Source organism: Melanaphis sacchari, unplaced genomic scaffold, assembly GCF_002803265.2.
Source record: "Melanaphis sacchari strain LSU unplaced genomic scaffold, SCAv2.0 Contig21_pilon_pilon, whole genome shotgun sequence".
NCBI lineage: Eukaryota > Metazoa > Arthropoda > Insecta > Hemiptera > Aphididae > Melanaphis > Melanaphis sacchari.
Window position 1 is genome coordinate 795,876 of NW_020271096.1, and position 25,704 is coordinate 821,579.

Genomic DNA, 25,704 nt, shown 5'->3' on the forward strand with positions numbered 1-25,704 from the left:
TACAATCAAATGATTTAAAATAAACACAATTAATATAAAAATGATTATAATATTTTTTTTTTAATAATTGTTATTATTATTATCCAGGGACTACGAAAGCAACAATATTCTTGACAACTTGTTATCTCGCATGGAGCAGTATGCCAACAATTTAGAAGCGTTAGTCGAAGAAAGAACTGCAGACTATTTGGAAGAAAAAAGAAAATGTGAAGAACTACTGTATCAATTGCTTCCAAAGTAAGTAAACATTAATTGCCTTTTTTTAAAAACCCATGAAAAACCCATTTTCATTATTATAAAACACATAACGAAAAATCGATAGGTACATTAATATGATTAAATAAGGTATGATAGATTTTTAAAATGAATAAATTAAAGAAGAATTTTATTTTATAAAACTTACTTATTCGAAAACAGAAGTTAAATGTTTAATGGCCATACTATGTTTTTAGTGTTTAAATAAAATATGATTCTCGCAAAACTAGGTGAGTAATAATTGATACCGAATTTCCACTGAAAATTTACCACTAAACACAATAGATTTGTTTTTTAATTGTAATTGAATAGCTTGAATTTCAAATATTTTTTTTAAATACTTGTACCAAAGCCCGAATTTTTCATAAAACAAATATTCCAATGGATCATAGATCTTACAGCCATTAATTCAATATTATAACATTTAGTCATATTCCATTGTAGTAAAGAGAATCATAATAGTTGACGTCACAATGTATAATAACCAGTTTTATTTCAATTATTTTCATTGATCACCAATATTCTATTTCTCTATTTAATTAGAAAATAATAATAATCAACATAATTATCCATTAATTGATCACAACAATGTTAATTTTATTCAGCTATAAATAAATACTAATACTAATAAATCTTAAAACTATAAAAATAATTGTATATTTACTTGGAGATTTTTGTCACTTATGACCTAGTTGTTTAAAAAACATGTTTAAGCAAAATCTTTACTATGAATATTTAAAAATAAGGAAGCTTAACATAATTATGTTATATAGTTAATAGCATTAAAAACTTACTTCATATCATTTTTTAGAGGATTTAAAATTTTCGCGGTCTTTAAAGGTATTATTAAAAATATTATTATACTTCTTTCATTAAAAAAGTCTTAGTAATTTTAAAGGTGTTAAAATATCTTCCTAATAGGGTTAATTTTATCCATTTGAGAAAACTTTATACTTAAATTCTAATTTGTTAGACTAAATTTATACTTTTTTAACTTAACCAAAAATTATATTTCATTAAAATTAACTAGTTTTAACGAAAAATTAACGAAATAACTTATAGTATTTTTATTATTATTATTATACACAATAAGTAACGTAATACAACATATTTTATATCATATAAAATATTTATCATTTTCAAATAAGATTCATAAAGCAATAAACATTTTTTTTTCTCAAAATATTGACATTGAACAAAACTGATAAAAAATTTGAATTTATGAAACAACCAGTATATACATTTCATTAAGTGTATAAGCTAACTAAGCTATGGGGAGAATAATTTTACTAATAACTATAAATAATATGATACTAATTTAGTTTTAAAGTGACCATAGTTTCACACTAGAGCATTAAATTTCAATATACCTATACCGTCGTAACTTTTATAGCTATAATGTTTAATGAATCATGGTTCTCCAATAAATCACATAATCTATCCACGAAACAGTAATTAGTAGAGTCATGTTAATAAATAAAACCTTTGGTGGTTAATAACTCGTATAATAAACCATATAATTATGTCTGCTCACTAATAACAATGGTTCAATATATATATTATATTTTATGCAAAAAAAATCGGAAGAACTTTCTAATTCAAAAAAGTAATAACAATTTTTCGGTGTACAGCTTAAATTTTATTGAGTAACAGTATAGACGCTTATTATTGTAATGGTCAATGCATAAAAATCTACACTCAAACAATGAAAAACCACATAATACGTAAGTTCGAAACAGATTCATTTATGTTTTGTAGTCAAATTTAAAATGTTTAAAAATTATTTATTGCAGTGACCATATTACCATATTGATTTCTTTACCATCAAAGAAGTGAGATGATATGATAGATGGTCTCATTATTTTAATTTATTTTCACAATTATGTATAAATGCATGTAATAACAATTTTTAATAATAATTTATGCAATAAAAAAAAATAAAACACCTACTTTGTAAAATGATAAACAAATTACACATTTATACAGAATTATTTTGTTTAATAAAATTATTCAATCTACACAATTTACAGCTAAAATTGTATTAAATTTATTTAAATAGACAAAAAGGCAACATACACTTTTTATAACATTATTACTTAATTTTTCGTGTTTGTGTATTATATCAAATTAACTAGTAAAAATAATTTATAACAATATAAAATTAAATATCCTATTAAATATTTTTATTTTTTTTTTTAAACAACAAAAATCTAAAATTTATCTTAGATAATTTAATACCAAACTTGGCATTGGAAATACTATAATTAAATCCAAATTTTTCTTGAGTATTAATTGAGAAAAAATTATATCTAATTACTTAGCAAATAATACTGTAAAAACAGATTAAATATATTTTTATAAAACACAGTCATGGTTTCATTTACTTTCGTTAAACTCAGTTAATAATGCAATTCTAAATTGTTTCAATTTAGTTTTTTTTTTCTGAATTACTTCTGAATTCAACTTATGTAGACATAAAATACTTTTACTCGTTAATTAAATTCAAAAATTTCTTTTTACCTATAATATATTAGTATTTACGGGATTAATATTTCTGTCGAAAACATTATCAATAAATCATCAAATCATGAATAATACCATTACAATTAAAAACATTTTTTGTATCATTTTATGCTAGGAAAATGAAAATGAGAAAACCTCGTTTTACTAATGGGTCGACTTCTGATATAAAATTCAATATCATGTTTTTTGGGTAATGTCATCTGACTGTCTAGCAATGAACTGATGATCTTGTTATTTTTATCTCAAATTGTATTATTCTTACAGCTGCGATATCGACATAATGACGTGTTAACTTCAGAACCGACTACAAATTGTGCGTATCCATTAATTATTAGTGACTATAACTGATGTCAGTTTAACTGTCGTCTTTGACATTTAAGTTCCCAACAATGATTTCATATCAAACGCAGTAAACAGTACGATATACAATATAACATATTACACTGATAGAAACTTTAAAATTACGAAAACAAATAAAAACAGTTAAAAAGGAAAGCATTTATTTACGTACTCCATATAATAAAAAATATAAAATATTAATATTTACACAATAATTAAATTCATTATAATTCAATTCGAGATGATATACAAATAACCCGTTTGATACGGGCGTCATAAAAATGTACACTTAACTCTGGATTAAAAATCAGCATGTAGTATAAAATTTAAATAAAAAAACTTTATATAATATATATATAAAAAAATAATATTAAAAAAAAAAACTATATATTATACAAATACACGGACATTTTATAAATATGTTTGAAAAAAAAAGAATGTGAATAATACAAAATATATCAAAGATCCAAAGTGCTATTGTTTAATGATCATTAAAAAAATAAATTTCTTAAAATATTTTAGTGAATATGCCGTGGTTTATCGTGGCTCCAATGTGATCAACACTAATGATAGTATAATATATAAAAGCATATTAATATTATGAGATAATGTTATAGTTATTATTATTATTATTATTGTTATCAATGACCAAGTTAATGCCCCTAACTTACTATCTAAAGATTGAACTTTAGGGTACCACCTTCAGTTCCGTAACATTTATCCCGATCCGAGTTCCATTAAGCCGCATTGTGCAATCGTCTAATACTAATAGAACGGTGCAATATCAAGCAACAAAGACTCATCAATCATATTATTCCTAAGTGTCTTCGGTAGTCAATTAATTTTAATGTGTTTTTTTTCACAAAATTTAAACGCAAACATCGTGTAAATTGACTTTTTAGCGTTTTCAAATCTAAATAATTGTTTGACAATGTATTCAAAAAAAAAAAAAAAAGCAAACTATAATACAATGTGTCGACAATAAAATTCGGCTATCTTCCCGATGTTCAACGTGCAAACTTTGGCAAGTAAAAAAATAACACCACAATATAAGCCTTCATTGTATCTGGTATTCACCCTGCGCCGTTGTATTGAGATAATCTCTCGCGCATCATTAACCTCCGAGAACGTTACACGGTCTAATATCTATGATACAGGTATATATCCGCATCTATTCGGAATGGAGGTCATAAACGATTTTTACCATTGAGCTTAAACGAAACTCTTATACGATAAATTTAAATGATTGATGTGGCGTTGGTGCGTTGGCGGATACATAAAATTCTTAAAAGCTTGATTAGTCCGAATCACGAGCTAACCTACCGGAGATTTGACGAGTTAACTCGCATACACACAGAACAAAACGAAAAAAAAAAATGAAGGACAAATCCTATATTCGCGTTCAGGATTATTATTTTCTGCGCCACGTCGGAAGTCTTTCGACATCCCGGCAATGATTATAAATGAGACAAGAGCTTTCCTCGCGACGACCGGGAACTATACGCAAAACAAAAAGTGATGCAACATGACTGCGATACTATAATATAGATGGTATTGTATTCACAGGCATCATTATTTTACGTATCGAAAAACGATAAAACAATATATGTTCCCTTTCGTTACACAATAAGTTATTCATTACGATTGTCCATGACAAAATTAAATCACAATAAGTACCTGTCTATCGTTTTAATTTTCTTTTCTTTTTTTTTTATGTGAAAAAACGTTTATGCAGAAAACTTTTGCCCGTCAGCGTTCCGAACAGGAAATATCATAATGATGATTAATTTTAACTTGAAAGTTTATTGTTGAATTAGCTGTATTGAAGTTAAAAATAACAATAAATTAAGAACATTTTTACAGTATAATAATATTTTACTCGTAGTACTTTGACGAATTATTAAAAAGTAAATCCTAGTAAATAAATATCCCATGTCTTAAAATAAATTGATCATACAGAAAATAATATGTAATTCAATTTAAAATTATATTAATAATAATTATTATAATGACCGTATCGTAAATATTCATTGATTATTGATTCTAGTCGTATTGATATTATTATAATTTGTATTAAACCAATAATACATATATATTTAAAATTTAATTTAATAACAATTTCACAACGCAATATTAGTAATTATTGCATTTAAATATTTAAACATTTACAGACCCAAAAATATATGTAAAAAACAAAATACTATTGAAGTGACTTGATCATGTTAATAAGTAAAAGCATTTCAATTTCTCGCGAGTTCTGAATAGAGTTCATTCAAAGAATTCGAATTAAAATTATTTTCTTGAATTGATCAATCTGAAAATATAATGCTCGAATTCACAATATGTTCAAGCTGTTCTTTTAGATACGTCTATTGATTCAGAATATTATGCTTAAATTAAAAAAGATAGAATATGTATAATGGGTGGTTATTATTTTAATTATGTGACTTTAAATAACTAAGCCCAACATCGCTTTATATTGTCCATTTATAATTATTTTATTTTTCACATACTTCAGATAACAATACATAAACTGTGATTATTAAATAATTTTTAAAAAATTAACATTTGACGCTACTAGAGTTTTATTATCGAGTTTCATTAATTAGGTGTAGATGTTATGACTTATGAACGATGCTAAAGTATTTATTCGTCATTAATAAACATAAGCTGTTAAGACATTATTGATAAATAATGCACCATGTATTTTGAGCTCAGTGAAACATTAGAATTTAAAATCGTACAATAAGTCAATACTACCGACAATAAAACACAAATGCATAGCGTTGACATAACATAAACACAACTGCGCTCTGGATTTATAGAGCCGGAGAACATGTGAATAACGTTTATTAAATTCGAATTTCAGATTCTGTGTGTACAAATTTTATTTTTCGTACTACGTTCTACTTAACAACTTTGGTTAAAATTGATATTTACTGTTGAAACTTAAGCAATCCACCTTAAAGTTACAACAATATCATGTTATTCCGAAAGTTTTTGTTACGGATACCGTAGTACCTATACATTTATCCATTACGTGTATAATATAATAATACCATAAACAAATTATAATCTAATACTACAATATCGTATTAAGGCTCTTGCTTGTACTTTATGTAACTATTATTATTTACCATAGAACAAACATTCATGACATTTCTTAATCATTATTATTTTTTATTTAATATATTTACAATTTATAATATATATATAAATTGAATAAACATTATATTAATTGCATTTCAAATGCCGAATGGGTAGCATATACACATAAGCTGTTTGGGTTTTACATCGGTCCTTAATCATTATTTACAATTTATTTTTATGAACACTTCAAATTTTAAAAACAACGTAAATAATGTATAGTAAACATTAAACCGATCTTCGCTTAGAATTGTTATCTATAAGTATGACAATTTATCATTCCTCATAGATGTATGGAAACTCTATAATGCAATACGCACTAGCACTGAAGCCTTGCGCAGAATTACGCAAATAGAAATACCCTGGGATATCCTGCTTAATACTTACAATTTACATATTATATTATATTTATTTTTATTTTATGTTTCAATAAAACCTACTCCAAAAATATACAAATTTAAGCATATCAGTTTTTATAATAGGCAAAAGCATTACTAGTTAGTAAAAATACACCATGATATGTCTTACTCACAACTTTTATCGCTTATAATTTTTTTATTTAAATATACGATAAAACTTTGCAACGAAATTAAACGTCGATTTAGCAATAACGCATGTGTAAGAATTATACTTTTAAAAACACTTCATTACTTCAATAAACCATAACGACCTTAGGACTTAGACCTAAACAATGTTAAATTTAATTCATAATTTTTATTTTTATGAACCAATAGAATCCTTAAAAAAATGTACATAGAGGTGCAGGACTATAAATCAAATTCTAGTTTCCTCTAAAACCAATAAATATACTATATTCATATCTCTTTACGCGAAAAAATGTATTGATTACAATAATTGTGTCTACTATTTCGATATGATAATCGAGTTTTTATATCTAACCAAACAAATCTTACGTTACATTAAATATTAACTTCATATTAACGTACCTATATAATTTTGTCGATATTTCATTACGTAGATCTTAGATATATTAAAATGTATTTGTTAATAATTTAGATGTATTTTAAAACGGGCATTATTTTTATTTGTACTATATATTATTTTTGAAGTTATTTTAAAGAATTTAATTTAATTTATTTTCACTGAGAGATCTACCTTTATTATCACACAATTTTATTACTTCTTACGTTTGTGATTGAACACTATCAACAATATCCACATTAAATTGAATTTATAACGGACATCATGATTTACGTTTACTTGGTATTAAAAACAATAAATAATTATTATTGAATATTAAAGTTTAGTTAGTTTACAATTAAGAAATATTTATGAATCTCAATTACTACAAAACTTTTTATTACGGTTACGAACTATTAAATTGCTCACGTAATATTTATGAGCTTATGATTTCACAAAATATGATTTTTCGATCAAAATTCTCGTGTATGATCATTAACAAACATTGTATGCTTAATAATGAACTGCAAACCATATTATTATACTCGTACTATCTACTATAATTATAGTGGTGTAAATAAAAACTCATAGAACTTCCGTGATATTTACACTTCATTGTTTTATTCTCACATAAATACTTATCATTTATGACTTTACTACATAAAATAATTGCAATTTTAAATTTAAAAATATTAAAATACTCTCGTTATAAGAATGAATACTTTGTAAAGATATTTTTACGAGATAAAATCGCGATTTCATGAGTGCTTGGAGATGCTGTTATCAGTGATAGACTTCATATTGACACTGTCAATTTAAAAAATATATACTCGTTTAGCCCTCCTACTAAGATTATTTTTTTGATAATTAATTTAATGCCGTCTCTATTCTCGTGCGGTTGGTTATTAATTTTATATACTTTTTAATTAGGCTATGCTCTATTCCATATTCATTATCATAAATACCTAATAACGAAACAAAAGAAATTTCCATTTTTATTAATGCCAAAGTATATTATTATGATATAATCATTGTAAATATATAATATATATATATTATATATTCCCAATAAAATGTAATTATTACAAGGCATCATAAGCCAAATCCATTTAAGGTAAAATAAGGTACTTACTTATATTGTAAATGTTTTTTTTTTTGACTTGGAATTTGAAACCTTTACTTTTATTAAAAACAATATAATAATTAAAAAATAACAATTTACATTTTTTTTTTTTTTTTTTTGAGATCACTTCAGTGAACAAATTATAAAGCTGAATATGAAGAAATTTTACTAATATAATTATTTAAAAATAAAACTATGTGAGTCAGATTGAATGAAAAAAATTTGGTAATCTGGATAAATTATTAAAATAAAAAATATCATATTATAGTTATTACTTATTAATCTATAGATATTTTACATAGGAAAAATAATCAGTTCAATAGATCTGATTGAAAAAGATTTTGAATCGACCACTATAAATGGCGTTATGTAAAAAACCACCAGTTAATCAATTTACTTAATAATATTTTTATGGTTTTATTTTATTTTTCACCATTTAGGTCCGTTGCTAGTCAATTGATTTTGGGACAATCTGTGGTGGCTGAAACTTATGACAACGTAACGATTTACTTCAGTGACATCGTGGGTTTCACGTCTCTAAGCGCCGAAAGTACTCCACTTCAAGTAGTAGATCTGCTCAACGATCTTTACACGTGTTTCGATTCTATAATAGAAAATTTTGATGTATACAAGGCAAGCTCAAAGAAATATAATTTAATAACAAAAAAATATCAACGGTATACTTTGAACATTTTTTTTTTTTTTTTTTAATTCAGGTAGAGACCATCGGCGATGCGTACATGGTTGTGTCTGGACTTCCGGTTCGCAATGGAAACGCACACGCACGCGAGATAGCTCGAATGTCACTTGCTCTACGATCAGCTGTTCACAGTTTCACTATCAAACACAGACCAGACGATCAACTTAAATTGCGTATCGGTATGCACACTGGTAAGTAACAATACGATTATTTTAAATTGTCGAATTTCATTTTAAAGTGATATCTATGCCCATATATTACACACTCGTATGCTTCATAAACGACTATGATATTGCTTACCGTAATTATATTTTAATTAATTTATACGAAAACATCCAAACACAATGACTTTAGACATTTGGAAACGTTTTACTGGCACACTGGGTCAGTGCTCTTAAACATACTCCCTCGAGTTTGGATTACGATTATAGTAAATGTCACTAAAACACAATATATTACAAACTATATTAAATTAGTTTTACTAAAATTTCAGATCGAGACGTTATATCTTAAATATGAATTATTATTATATCAAACCATTTTCTACGCCAACCCCAGAAGATTGTAGGATTGTAATATAATACACAAAACCGTAGTATTATAAACGATAAGGAACAGAGACTATCTCGTGTATATTATACAATATACACGGGTTTAAAATTGCAGACGTAATACATATATACAGATATGTACATATATGTTTAAAGTAAATATCATGTATGCTGCTTGTAGATATACATAATATGAGTATGACTTACAATATATAACTTTAAAAACAACAGGATCATCAAATAAATAATAAGTGATAAAAAGTTTTTCCAGCTTAAAATACACTGTTTTAATCATATATAAACGCACTAACCAAGCAATAAAAACTAAATGCTATTACACTATTCTCAAAAATAAATATGACTCCGGAGTCAATCGATGTTCATTGATATTTTCTGTGCACAACTATAAGCGAACAACTCTATACAATATTAAGATATATCAAATCAGTATATAAAATTTAAATAATTATTACAATTAGGGAATGAAATACATTATTTTTTTTTTAATCAGAAAATGTATAATTTTTAAATATTAATATTTAAACCATAAATTGTATGTTGATATATCACTGATTACATTGAGTTTTTTTTTGGAATCTATGGGTTATTTTTGTAGTATAAATTACGCAAACTAAATGAAGTATTTACACTGAATTGAATATATTTGAATATTATTGTTAAATTAATAACTAAATACACGCTATACACATTCAATAAATAATCTATTTTAATGTTTTAATACTTATTAGTAATAAGTTATTACAATAACTTAACTACAACCTATATTAATGAATTACAGCTAAAATCCTTAAACAAATATGAATAATTTTGAATTTTTTTACTTAAATATAAATCATAAATTTTGGTTGAATGAAAACAATAAATAATGCCTGCAATACTATACTTAAAGATTAAACTAATAATAATTGTTATTTTTCGTAAAATAATAATATTAAAGCAATAGGTAATATAATATTAGTACAAATTTCAATCATAAACAGTAAGTCAGTGTAATAAACATGCAATAATAATAATAATGCCAAAATAGTTGGACTTGAAAAGTGTTTTCAATATTATGTTCAAACCAACTATATAGAACTTTATAAGTATATCACTTTTAAATTTAAATTTTTAATTAAAAATAACTGCTAAGGGACTAAAAAGATTATGGAAACTAAAAATATTATAGTGTAAAATAATAATTAGTTTAATTACACTGTGAAGTGAAACTATATATTATTAAAAACTGTAATATGTAACCATAATATTATAGTTATTATTTTATAAGACATCCTATCTCATTATTTTTAAATGTTAAAAAACGCTGTCAATATTATTAATCACAAATAATAAAACAAATTGGTTGGTACATGAGTCAAAATCATTAATTTTCAAAAAACGAATAAAAAATCTAATTTTCAGTATTGATTGCTTCAAGAATTTTTCACAAATAATTTTGGATGAAAGAAAACATAAAATTAAAATTGAATAGGTACTGAAAAACGGTTACAACAATTATTTCTGCATATGTAGCGTATAATAATTGAAATATTGCTAAATTTAGCTAATAACACAACTTTGCTCAAGCACCGTTCAATATTATTCGTGTTTGAGTGTATCAGTTTATATCTCTATAGACACACATGTGTGTATTTATCGTTTTCTAAAAGCTTGAAGCTTAGATATTTACGCAGACAACTAATATACTCGCAAATATACATTTTTACTTAACGAAAACCATTATTAGCTGAGACCCGAGACATGCTGTCAATACTCAGCTGGAATTGCCGAAATTAGTTAAAATACGAAAAACTTAATTTACGTCCAACTCTCGTTAATTTCTTGGTATCCTACTTGCAAATACACACCGGATGCGAGAAAATCACTCAGTCTCGCTTAAGTCCGTATTTGTTTATTAATTATTATCCGAATAAGAACAACGGATTTTAATCGTTTAATGAAGAATTTCTTCGAGAAAACACGTCGTGACGTACAAGAACAAACAATACATTGCAATTAAAATATATATATTTAAATGATTATCTTTTGTATGTTCAAACACTCGTCTGTAATTGATAATAATTCGTTATGAGCGCTGCGCATTTTTTAGTCGAATTGATGACGTTGATCTGTGTAAATTAATTATAACTCCACATTTTTTATGCAAAACCAATAAAATTTAAAAATTTGAAAAAACCGTAAAATTCTTGTTTGGACAATAATAATATAATACGATATTCTCCTTTGTGTTCTGCGCATGACATTCAATAATCAATGTTACATCGATTGCATCATAAATAATATAATGGACATCAAAATATTTGTTGTACATCAAACACACGAGTAAATTATAAAGGCAGGTGCAATGAAAACATTTTCGTATGGGTAATTGCGTAGACCGTTGTGGAATTAAGTTGTATTTTGATAGTAATATTAACAACGGCAATAGGTTTAAAAAGGTAAATTTAAGAGCCTAAAGTAAACAACAGTTGTTAAGCTGTTCCTCTGAGATTTTCGGGTGCCAATTTTCGCATCGGCCAAGTACTGCTGCATATATCTAAATCATTCAATGAATGTGTAAGTTTTGTGTGTAAAGTGGCATTCGACAATTTATTAGGTATTTCAATTGAAGTGTACGGTAACTTGCAGTGATTCTTTGACAGTGTATATTGTACGATAATATTATCGCTATACCAGAAATCGAAAATAATTTTTTACCATCTGAAGTCTCACTACATTGCAAAGTAATTTTTTTTAACACGTGATAATATAATTCCAATTAACGACTCCACTTATAATAAATGCAATGTATTTCTATACATTAAATACATTTCACTATAATTGATTAAAATATATGTATTGAGGTATTTTTAAATAAGGATCATTAAAGTTGTAATTTCGCGTTCTGGAAAAAACTATTTATGCATTGTTTTTTTTTTTAAAATAAAACTGATTATAAAACTCTTAGAAGTTAATTGTTTACAAGCTCTTAAAGTTTCAATAATACGATATAATTATAGAAAGTTAATTATTGATTTAGGTACTAATATAATCAGTATTCGCATGTAACATACCGCGGTTGGATAATAATTTATTTACGTTAACATTTACCTACGGCTTAAAAATTTAACAAAAATCTTGTAAACCGACTAGATAAAAATAAAATGAATAATTCAGTTTTAGTTTTCATATTCCAAACAATGAGCACATTTTTACATTTTGTTAACGTCTATATTGTTATCATTGTACTTCGTTTATTTTTTATTTTTATTATTATTTTTTTTTTTACCAAAAATGAATAATTATTTTTTCGCGTATTAAGAACATTATATTATTATCCTACTTTGTTTTTAATTTTACTCCTTCATTCTCTGCTGCTAACTATTCACGTGGCAAGTTCAACCAGACGATAAAAACCATCGCACAGCACCGAAATCACAAAATCCCCCGGCGTGATAATATCTTTACTGGGCCGATCGAAAGCGTTCCACTGGAATTGACCTTTGCTTAAAGTATTTTATACATATAACATTACAAGCTCCGTTCCCTGACGAGCTGCTAGCCTGTAGAAAAATAAAACTACAACAAATGGAGATGACAAATGTTTTTATATTTTCCAGAGAACACTAAAACAGATTCCTTTTTTTACACCATCTATTGACGCTTGGGCTGTGAATAATATCCATCTTGGTGATATATTCACTGCGCACTACTGATATTTTCGCATTCAATTCTCGTAGTCTGAAAAAAAGATTTTCATACTACAGTTTGAAAACACAGCAAATCTTTTAAGATCACTGTGATACTTGTAAAAAAAATCTAATCACTTACTACTTTTTTTTTTTTGATGAGCAACTGCAGAGTATAAAAAAATAAAACCTTCCTCGAAAAAATCGCATGTAAATTAGTGTGGCGGGTCAAATGATTTAATATAAATTTGTGTTTGTGTTGTAACGTATAAATGATATGATATGTCTACCACAATGATATTGGACGTCGCGTTCGCCAGCCTTCGGAAAAAGAATCGCTCGATGAGTTGCTTCACAACACTAAATGAAAAAAAAAAACGTAAAAAAAAAAAACAGCAACAAAAACAAAAATAAATTAAAATAATTGCGCCGACTGAGCCGAAAATAAAATTGACAGACAAAGCGTTTTTCATTTATCAGCGACTGCGCCGCGGGGACTGGCAATAACGGTAATCGCTCCTACGCAGAGCTTTCCGACGACGTTTTTCCTCACTATCTCTCTCTCTCTACTTCCCGATACGCATATAATAATAACGTATATATATATTATATTATACGAACACGTTAAATTTTTTTATTGCCATCGCGTCTGCACGTGCCGCCAGCGATCGCATATACTAATCCCTTGTTCAACATTCCCGCAAATCTATTCGACGAATATCGCTGCAGGTATCATATAATAATATTGCATTAGATTCATGTGCTGTGTTACGCCATGTTCTGACGAACAACGTCGCTTGTAATGTTCATATAAGAAAATCTACCTGACCGATTGTTTTTTTCCACACACGCCCCAATTTGTTTTCAAATATTGCGCCAGTAACACAAAACGGCAACGATGATATTTACTATTATTATTATTATTATTATTATTATTATTATTATTATTATTATTATTATTATTATTATTATTATTATTATTATTATATAATTATTTTGCATTCAGATTTATCTCGAAATTGGGCAATTATACAACAATAAATGCTGATGCTTTTGGCATCTCATACTATTTTGGTATTATAAACATTTGAAATTTTTTATTTTTTTTTTTTAGCAGGATTGCTTAAATATATTGTCACTTTTTTTCAACGGTTATATTTTTTTATGTAATTTCCATTTTAATCATAGTTAATATTAAATTTAAAAAGTAAAAACCTTTCTAAAATTTAGAATTTCTCTAAAAACATAGCCTATAATGAGAATTTTTATTTGTTTTAAATATTATACAAATTAGTAATATACAATATACATATTACCCATAATAATTGATTATAAATTGATTTTTATCAGATTAACTAACTTTTTTTCATACAACCTAAAGTGCATTTACATTATTGAAATTATTAATTTTAATTTTAAGTATTCTACATACTTAATTTAATTTCTACTGATATAGAACTTTTCATACAAAATTTCTAATAGAAAATAGGTATGTTTATATTTGGCTTAAACCTTATAATTTACGACCATGTCATATGTAATAATGTATTATGAATTATATAACTGATATCTTTATAAAAATAATTAGACTGTTTTATAAAAATTATTTTTTTCTTCTAACGTTTTAGTAAAAGCATGTATAGAGGAACTAAAACTATCTAGTGTAGGAATTTACCATTCCCCATTAAAATTATTGTTGTACACAATAGCAAACTATTACAACGTACACTGGTATCATAATACTTATTAAAAAATAATTGGCTCAGTTACCGTACATGGTGATCGTGGTTGGAAGAAGATGATTATGAAGACTCAAGAATCTTTCAAATAATTCTAAGACAAAACAAATTTCAACGTTCACCAAATATTATTATTTTATACCTTGAAATATTAAAATAAAATTTATAATGTACGAGTATAAATATAGAGACCATATCATCATTGCTTTTAAATGATTTATAAATTGGATTCTACGAGTATATTAATTCATTTTTGCAGTCAACCATTTACTTCGGACTCATCTAGTTTCTAAAATAAATGTTTTCTTCTTTTTCATTTAATGTGCAATATAATATAATATTATCACACTAGAATCTAAAAAAAATTTTAATAAATTTTTTATCGTTATTGTAGAAATGCAATGTTTAGTTACTAGCTATACTTGTATAATAAAAGTAACAAACTTTTTTTTTCAAATGTTGATGGAAGGTCAAGTAAATTTGTTTGCCTAAATATATTAAAAAGGCTTCTAAAATTCATTTAAATTTCCGTTTATTTTAATAAATTTTTTTTTATACCTTATACAGTATACATTTATACATTAAGAATACGTGACTATTATAGGTACGTTAGCCATCTATTTTGATTTATACACATACCGAATTAAACATATGCGCCAGCGTAAAATTTATATTTTGTTTTTTAAATAACTGAAAAAACCGTTAAAATAATACACAATACTTATTCTGTATACAATATATCACTTACACAGAAATTTAATTTTTGATTGCCAACTTCGAATTTTATACAATTTAAAACACGTGGCAAAAGCAAAATATAATGCAAATTTAAGTGTAATTTAAATTTGATTGAACAACATTTTAGGTGCTTTTTAAGTATCTGGCATCCTTATCGTTTATTCTTTTTCCACAGATACGCGCGTGCGCAATAAAAACTCATTAATTTCGAATCGTTATCGAAAATCACATAATAATTATTGTTGTTTACGTTTACATGAATCCAGACAAACGTGTTTGTTTTTCTGACGCGTTGATCAATTTCGTGTCGAAAAACTATGAACAAACAACATATATTTATCATTATACATTAAACCGAACGGGGAGGAGGTATAATGGCTGTTTCCTGTTCATTTGTTGCGTATACTTATGTGTGTGTAATGTGTATGTGTGTACTACAGAATATTTTAATACAAATGGAATTTTTCGACTAACAACATCGCATTGTGTAGTGCATTATATTTTAATCTGAAAAGTATTTTCAAAAAGGTTGATAAATAACGACGTACGTGGAAATTATAATATAGGAACTGTAGAGTAAAGCTCGGGTTTTCACATTACAAAACAATATGTATATATTCTCGCTTTGTTTATCTTACATACGGAATCCTCTGCGTGTTGTACTACGCCACGAATAAAACTACAAGCATGTGTGTCCGTCTGAACTATGTCAGTTTTAAAACTTTTGCATCGAACAGAAAATAGTTTAAATGACTGCGAAACGGTCACAGACCAAATAGGACCTATCTTGCATGTCTATAACTCGGTGGCAATACTGGCAATACAAACTCCCGACTGGTTTATTGCGTATCAAAATAGTTGAGTGATTTAAATACGCGTTGTTGGGGATAACAGAGAACGATTATAATGCCCATTTAGTTTTTTGAAATCGCATCAATCATCAGGTGACGTGAAAATGTTAGTATCTACGTACATGAAAATTATAGCCTGAACGGCTAAAACATTAATCTAACACATTGTTGGACAATCTCAAGAATGTTTTAATAATAATTAAAAGATACGATTTGTATTACGTATACAATTTGATACGTGCAGTGAATGTGTGATGTAGGTACTGAGATTTATTATTTTATACATTTTTTAATCAATATATTATAAGGCTACAAGAGTGTTGTGATTATTACTATAAATTTTAACGAAGTTTTCATGATAAATTATAAGACTTGTAATTATGTGCGTATAACAGGTGTTCTTCACAATCGAATTAAAACAAAATCAATATTTTAAGTTTTTAAATTTGTTTTTAATAAAGTATTGGTCTAATTTTCAATAATAACTGATAAATGGCTGTTAGACCGATGGTGCACAATTGGTAAAATTAAAATGTCAACAGCAAAGATGGTAGAAAATACTAGAAATGTATGTATTTTAAATTTAAATCATCACAAAATAATAATATTTTCATACTAATCGTGGAACGTTGTTGACAACCAATTACGCATTGTGTAGTATTTTCATTATAAAATATAATTAGAATTATTGAAAATATAATCAACGAATTTGCGCTTGTCATGGAAGGGATCTCAGCTCATATCGACGTAATCTGTTAACAGTATAAACAATTTTAATTCGAACAAACTACAAGGCAACCTGGCCGTCACAAATAGGTAACTAGATATTTAATTTGGTTTTAATTAGGCACGTTTTAAACTTCGTCTGTAATGTTATGTACTAACACACGAACTATACGTGCCATAAACGCAAATACAGTATTATATTGCTCGCATTGGCCGAGTTTCCGATGTAATTTATCGGCCGGTCCAACATTATATAGTGTGATCCCTTTGATTGCATCCATCGTAACATTACTCTAAGTAAACGCCTTAAACTTTATGGTTTATTTTATGAGTTCTCGAGCACGATAAAATATCGAAACGCCTAGACGATTTTGCGTGAAATTATCATTCAATATGTTTTCAAAATTAAGAAAAAAAATGTGCAAGGTCATAACTGTAATATTGTCGTAAAAAAATTTACTTTTAAATACACGAGTGATCAGGTTTTCTAGTAAATTACGCGAAATACGAATTTATTTTAAATATATACGCGGTCAGATTTTTATTAAAATGTAATTGAATGTTTCAAATTTCAAACAGCGAGAGCTTTTACGACGGCATTGTTTTTATAGCTTGTTTAATATTTTAATATAGAAGTCGGTGGTTCATAAAAATGATAGTCGTAAATAAACAATCAAATTAAGACGCCCAAAAAGATTCGCTTTGTTTTTAATCGTCCGGATTTAAACTATTTGAATACCGTACATTTTAACACGTCTTTGTTTATTAAAAAATCTCATTTTTCAAACATTCAGTGAGCTACAATAATAGTTCTAGCGCATTGTTATAATAAATTTTAAATTTATCTCTTTGTCTTGTCTAAAAAATATTTAAAACAAAACATAATTTTACAAATAAGTTTTCTTTCATCATTATATATTACAGCCTGTTATAAATGCACGGTAAACCATAGACGGGAACAGAAAAATAATGTATAATATAACCGACGTTGAAATGTTTACATTCTTAATGCATTTGCAAACCAATTAGATAATATAAATTTAGTTTTTAGTTAGTTGTTAGTAATGTATTATAATATTATGCCTATATGATTTTAAAAAACCATGTCTTCTTATTTTTGTCCAGGACCTTGTGTAACCGGAGTGGTCGGTCTCAAAATGCCAAGATACTGTTTATTTGGAGACACGGTCAACACAGCCTCGAGAATGGAATCCTATGGACAAGGTATGCTTTATATTCTACTCGCCTTAATCTCGTTGATATTAAAAAAAACAATATTACCCGTTACTTTAACCCAGAAAGAAATATAGTACCTACCCATTTAAGACACGTATACTCATATTACGACTTACATATTATTATCGTTTCGCCACATTAACCATGTACGTGGAAATTCTATTACAATAATGCAATGCACACATAGGTACACGAACATAATATCATAGCTGTTATTATAGGTGCTTAATATTATTACTATTATTATTATTATTATTATTATATCCGTGTAAATTTGGATCAAATCCCTCGCCAGATCGGTCACTGGGTCACTGCAGCGTGCAAACTGTATACTAACTATGATATAATATTATAATACCTATACACGAATCGCCCTTCGCACTGCGCAATGCGATCTACCCCGACATACAAACATGAATCATGTCGGTACGTCATATCCTGCATCAGTGCCGGCGTTCGCGGTAAAGCTGTTCCTGTCCGGCATCGATGTGTAATACAATTTCAGACGTATTGTGAGCGCGTATAATAATATCGGTGCAGACAAAACTAAAGCTAGATAATCGAATTCCACGTACGCAGTAATGGAATAAAATCATATGACCTACTAAAACGACATATTATATTATACAAAATAATAGTAATAATAATAACAACAGCGTAGAATATATTCGTTTTCGCGTAAAATTAAATCCGGACATAATAGCCATTATCGTTTTCACTGTACGTACCCATCGTAATATCCGATTGAGGTTAGGTACATAGTACATACATACCTATACTATTCAAAATATCTTTTCGAAATATTACAAACAAAAATCAATTGTATGTGTCGTTAACAAATAGGTTAATTATATATATATATATATTCAATAATACGAAACGATTTTATTAGTCGGTAAAAAGGGTTCGTTGTAGAGCTGCACAATGGCGTGTAGAACGTTGCGCAATATAAAAATACGATTCGCAATATTGTTATTAATATCTACGACTGGCGCTTTTTAGAGGCAATACACGTATGAATAAGAGCACATAATATCTAATTTATTTTTTCTTTTGAAACGCATTATTCCATCTGTCAGAAATCATCTCGGTACCAAAATTTATGATCTTATAAATTAACTTCGGTTCACATTTTTCAATAAACCAAAATGTTCGTCATTATTCATTCAATCTGAGTACGCGCGCGTATGTCTAACCATCGAACCGCATTTTCCATATAATCTATCAATTTAGCACGTCAAAAAACGCCACCGAACTCGTTCATCAACGCACTTCATGCCAACCGATTCGTCTGAAAGACAGTTAGTGCGCATATTTACACGAGCACCTGGTACACGACAATATAATCATAGGGCTCTGCTTAATCTGTAAATCCAAAAAATTATCCGATGACACCTTGACGGTTTGTCTAGAAAACTCATAGTACCCAAACATTATTACTAAGACCTGGAAGTTCATGTACTAAAAACTATCAAAATTTATGTATGTAAATATGCGCTTAAAATCACTAAAATATGCGCTAAGTATGAATTTTTTTTTTTTTAAATACGTTATTTTCATTTTTTTGGTAAAAATAATAACTAAAAGATGGAAAAAACATGCACAATTTAATTAATTATGATATATTTTATATTTACTTCAAGAATTACAATTTAAAACAAGGGATTAGGTTTCATTAAATTTAACTAGAAGTATAACCGGCTTATCGCCTGTCAAGATATAAATTACTAATTACAAAATATTAAATTATTAAAGTACAACCTATAATTTGAAACAGGTTTTTATTTTATATTGTCAGCGTTCTCGTGAAATATTAATATAAAAAAAATGTATATCATGAATAAAATTCATTAAAATTCAGTAAAATGCAATTTTATTTTAAAATATCTATATATTATATGTAAAAAAACCTCAAAATATGCGAGAATATATAAACTAAAATTTTATTTTAGAACTCATTAGGTTGTGATTCAAATTTGTAGCTCATCCAGCAACTTTTTGATACACTCAGTAAAAACATGCAAATAACTTTTAGGCTTTAATTATTACCTAAATCGTAATGATCAAAATATAGAAAATAATATAATAACAGGGGTGGTCATAATAATTATTATATTAGGTACCAACTTAATATCAACTCCTCCGTTGGATCGATCGTTGGTTGAATCTTTAATCTTTGCATGTTATCATAATACAACAACATAATGATAACTTCTGTAATTCCCATTTCACACAATACAAATATTAAAGATTTCCACAAATATTAAAGATTTCCACATTTTTTATATATAAAGACACAAATCTGTGCAGATACACATTTCACGGGCTCTGTAATTAATAGGCAATATGATTACAAAAATTCACAAATTCAAATTATTTTATTATTATTATATTAATCCCATTCTTATTGTAATTATTTGTTTACTACACAAACAGATATTTTAGCAGACATTTCTGTTGAAATATTTGAAATTCTGGAGGCAATTCGATTGCTTACATATTTCATATTGCTCACGGAACATGACCCTGGCGTTCATCATTTTCAAACACCCACATACTGATAAATGCCGGAGACAAACAAAATAAATAACACTGACTTCGCCTTGAGCTTACGTCATAAATCGATACATATTAAAAAATATTATTATTTATCGACACATTACTATTTAATTTGTACGAATACTCAACATATTTTGTTCATCTAGTAAAAAAAATAATGTACACAAATCAAACGTCGACCAAGAAAATAATATAAAATTATGAATAACGTATGTCTACACAACGTTCGACCTATAATATATTATGTGAAAGTTTTCGTCTGCAGTAATCCAAATCGATATAAACAAATAAAAATGATTTTCTGTTCATATATATTTATTCAGAGTTTATAAACGTGTGTATATATTTTCTAGCGCTGAAAATCCATGTGAGTCCGCAAACAAAAGAAGTGCTCGACACGTTTGGCACGTTCGATTTGGAACTCAGAGGTGAAATCGAGATGAAGGTAAGAAAACGGATTTAGATCCATTATTTTCTAGTCCATTACGCGTCATTTTTGTCGTTCTCAAAGCCTATATATATAATATATATATTATATTATGTGTTTGTGTAATATCAACTGCACGCTACATATACTATTACTTTTTCTGAAAAAATGACAACGAAAACAATGACAGACGATGCGAATCACTACGTGGCGTATTCAAGAGCTTCCCCCAGACAAAAACAAAAAAAAATTTTACAGTGATTATAACTATCAGAAAAATGGGGTTTACCTTACAATGAAATGTACTACCTAAAGGTAGTACATTACGCAACTGCGCGTATAGCACACGTTTTGACATGATACATCGTCAATAATTCTACAAGCACTAAATTGTCATCATATGATTTATGAGACCACATCAATTTTTTCATAGGAATATATTATATTTTAATTACTCATCAAATATTACAATAATATAACTGCTAAGTGTTTCCTCCTGTAGGTCAATAAATATCAAAATACACCGTTAGTATGAACATACCTGCAACTGTAGTATAGGTACTTCTTGTACCCATTACATGCACGTCTTGCACGCTTATTCGCACCAAACTAATGAAAATTTTAATTTATTTTTTCGTCTCTCTGCCTCGTATAGGGCAAAGGAAAAGTGACGACGTACTGGCTGTTGGGCGAGAAAACTCCTACCACCGCAATGGTCCCCGTAGTTCCGGTAAAACCGGTCGGATCGTTTTCGAAATTGCACACAACAAACAGCGTCGGGTCGTCGTCCACCAAGTCCGTGGCCAACAGCATAGGCAACCACAATAATATCAGCGCGTCCACGCCGCTTTTGCAAGGCGACAATGGTTAAGAAGATTCATCCGATTTAGTATTTTTTGTTTAAATTTTTTTTTTTATATACATATAAATAATTATACTATTATAGTCACTCAGGAAAAATATCAAATAAAAAAAAAAAACCATCACCCTCTCCACTTCAAACTCTACACCACTCCCGATCCACGCGCGTTTATTCAAATGGTATTATGTATGCAATACGCATTTTCGTGTTTATAGTACTGTATATATATGTATCGTCTTCTGCAGTCTAGAACTTTCCTTCTCAGTCGCAAACCTCTCGCCGTTCATCGTCGCGTTTCCGCACTCACTCGTAGTCTCGATTTTCGTCACAGACACGTAGTAATAGGTACACACGTAAGCGCGTCGCAGACTTTAATATATAATAACCGTAACAATCATATCGTCTGCGGCCAAAGTCAACTACTCCAATGGCAGACTGTTTATTTATATATATAAGTCGCAGATAAACTAAAATCGATGATAAAAGCATTTCGCCGTTGTCGCGTATTGGGTTACGATATAGGTACCTACTCAGCAGTCATAAGTCAACTCATCTCTCACAACGATGTGTAAATAATGTATATAAATGTACCGACGGTGACTGTCTGCAAGCGATCACCTTACACGATAGCAACCGTCCATACGAAATTATTGCCAACAGCTGAAATGTCGTGAAATATACTACCACCAAATAAAATATTGTGTTACGATCGTCCCGCGACGATATGATTGTTGTACGTAGCGCGCGATCGGTCCGGTCATACGATACCTGTGCAGCTGCGACTGTTTAATCAATTGGTATTGGTATATTTTCGTGTTATAACATCACGTCGAAATAACGCGGTTGTGTGTACGACGGTGGAGGTGACGGCGGTGGGGTTAGTGTGAACGCGCGTGGGATATAACTAGCGCGTTGGTACTCGATGATGGTGGGGGGGGGGTGTAGTAAAGACATTTTATACCTATATAGTATTGCGATGCGATATTGTGGATGTCTGACACGACACGGTGACGGACCCGCGTCCGCGACAGAACACCGAAAGACGGCGTGCGACCAGAGAGTGATGACAATAATATTATTAATGCGCTCTTTAATTTCCACTCCCCCTCAAAAATTTTAACCGACGAATTCGCACGAGCACCGTTGTCGGGGTACCGCGGTGAACGGTTCGCCGCTGCGGCTGCGTTTTGCGTCTAATGATCGCGTATTTTATAATCCACAATATCGCGTAAACCAGTCGAAATTTTTCGCCCGAGAGACGCCTGGCTACAATAATTCCGCGTGTAAATTACGCTTTATAGTGTTTCATAACCATGGTATCGGCCGGGCACGCGGGCGAGCGGTTATATAGTATTATGTTTCTTACGTGCGTAAAAAATTGTCGACCCGGTATGACGTCGGCGCGCCGTGCCGGTGTGATCGGAGAGAAGAATGAGCCGTAATCGTAACAATTTTGCCGCGCGAGCACACTCTCTCGGTTAATATTTCATCATTAGGTACCTGTCGTCGTCCGTCGTTGTAATCCCGTTCGGAATCGTAACCATCCTGCCTATAAATTACGGTCATAACTATATTAATGTACGCCGACGACAAGCGACCGTGTGGGCACGTGCGCATAATACGTTTTTAGTAGGTATATATTATTATACCTATCTTGTCGCCGTGACGTCAAATGTATTTTAACCACTGCCGGAACACGCGACAATCATATACAACGATATCACGTGAGATCGACGGTGATGGGGGAGAACTTTCCCCCCCCCCCCCGTTTTGGGCGTTGTAATTGCCACAGTTTATGATATATTGTATATAATATTAGAATTCGATAGATGTGCGCGATCGGGCGAGGGAGGGATTGTCCAACGACGGACTATTCTGTTTTATGACGACATATTATTATTACTGTTATTGTTGTTATTATTATTACTTCATAGATTTTAATATTTTCTCGTCGAGGCGTGCAAAAGTGTACATCTCATTCGTACTTAAAAGTAATTTCTATTCACATTTTATAAAACCATTATAATATTATATTGTAAATCGAGTAGATTAGATTTTTAATAATATTACAGGTGCTCCTGATCTATTAATGCGTTCAAATATATTGTAGACAAGTGATACACAATTACGACAATACCGTGATTTTGTTTCAAAAAACTATGCAGAAAAACTAGTTAAAAAAGTCAAGTGTAGTTAAAAATATTTTTTTCCCGTGAATGTATGATTAAATTACACTTGTTAATTAAAAAATTAATTAAAAATAAAAAAAAAAAGTCTAAAAAACTATATTTTGTAGTGGATTAGGTTGTACTTGCACATTTTTTTTTTTAACTTAAGTTTAAATTATTTCACCAAAATAGGCAATTTTGTTAAAAATATTGACAAAAATGAATAGGTTTCATAAAATATAATATCCTGTCTGGTTCACACAGATACTATATAACACAAGTATTAACATAAAGTATTAAAATAATATTTTATTACACGATTGTATTTTTCACCCATTCAGTTCCTAACGAGTGCCAGTGACTCGAATAAAATAAAAAATAAATGTATGAACCGGCCAAACAGCGAACCAAATTCAATTTAGTTCATATTATTTTTCCGAAAATTGTAAAAACCGAACTACACGGTTATTAAATTTTATTTTCATGTCTTGATATAACTTTTAACTGACACTATATGTAAATAAAAAATAAATAAAACAATCTACTCGTCCGGCTTTAATCGTTTCTACACATACTTCATCATATTATTATATATTGTATAGGTATAAAAACTTAACAAATAATAAACATTGCCCAAGATATGATGTTGCGCAACGAATCATCGAAAAATTATAATAGTATTCTCATATTTAAAATTTAATAATACATAAACGTTGTACAGATCTTTTTGATCCAATGCGGATCTTAATTTCATTTTCATTTCGATCGCGTCGATGTTGTCATTGTTATTACTATGTAATATTGGCGCTGTGTTGACTATTGGATTAAAAAATAATTAAAAAACAATACCCATGAAAAACGTATATTGTTATCTTGATAATATTACGCTATTGAAATGTGATTTGGTCCGTCATGGCGCGATTAGGAAAACAACTGCGGCGGCGAGTTAATATAATTACAATATTTAACTATTAGGTTATCGGATAGATAATGTGTTAGTGTAAGTAGATACCTATTTAGTATTTTTGATACGAATTCCATTCGTTCATTTCGTTTTAATAATATTGGGGTCTCTTTGTTAAACTTTTTCGTCCCTCCTCCACCCCTTTTTACATGATTTATTTTAATGTTTAAATGTTTAATAATATTT

At 28.5% G+C, this 25,704-nt stretch overlaps 1 protein-coding gene across 1 annotated transcript in view; it reads left to right on the forward strand.

The window, feature by feature from the left end:
- Nucleotides 1-24,631, forward strand: part of LOC112594101 (atrial natriuretic peptide receptor 1) — a 288,296-nt gene extending 263,665 nt beyond the window's left edge. The window contains exons 16-21 of the mRNA XM_025338728.1: nucleotides 88-237; nucleotides 8,749-8,941; nucleotides 9,025-9,199; nucleotides 18,428-18,526; nucleotides 21,451-21,542; nucleotides 22,180-24,631. Of these exons, the coding sequence (XP_025194513.1) occupies nucleotides 88-237; nucleotides 8,749-8,941; nucleotides 9,025-9,199; nucleotides 18,428-18,526; nucleotides 21,451-21,542; nucleotides 22,180-22,395 (925 nt within the window). The 3' untranslated portion in view covers nucleotides 22,396-24,631. The remainder of the gene's footprint in view (nucleotides 1-87; nucleotides 238-8,748; nucleotides 8,942-9,024; nucleotides 9,200-18,427; nucleotides 18,527-21,450; nucleotides 21,543-22,179) is intronic.
- Nucleotides 24,632-25,704: the final 1,073 nt, after the last annotated feature.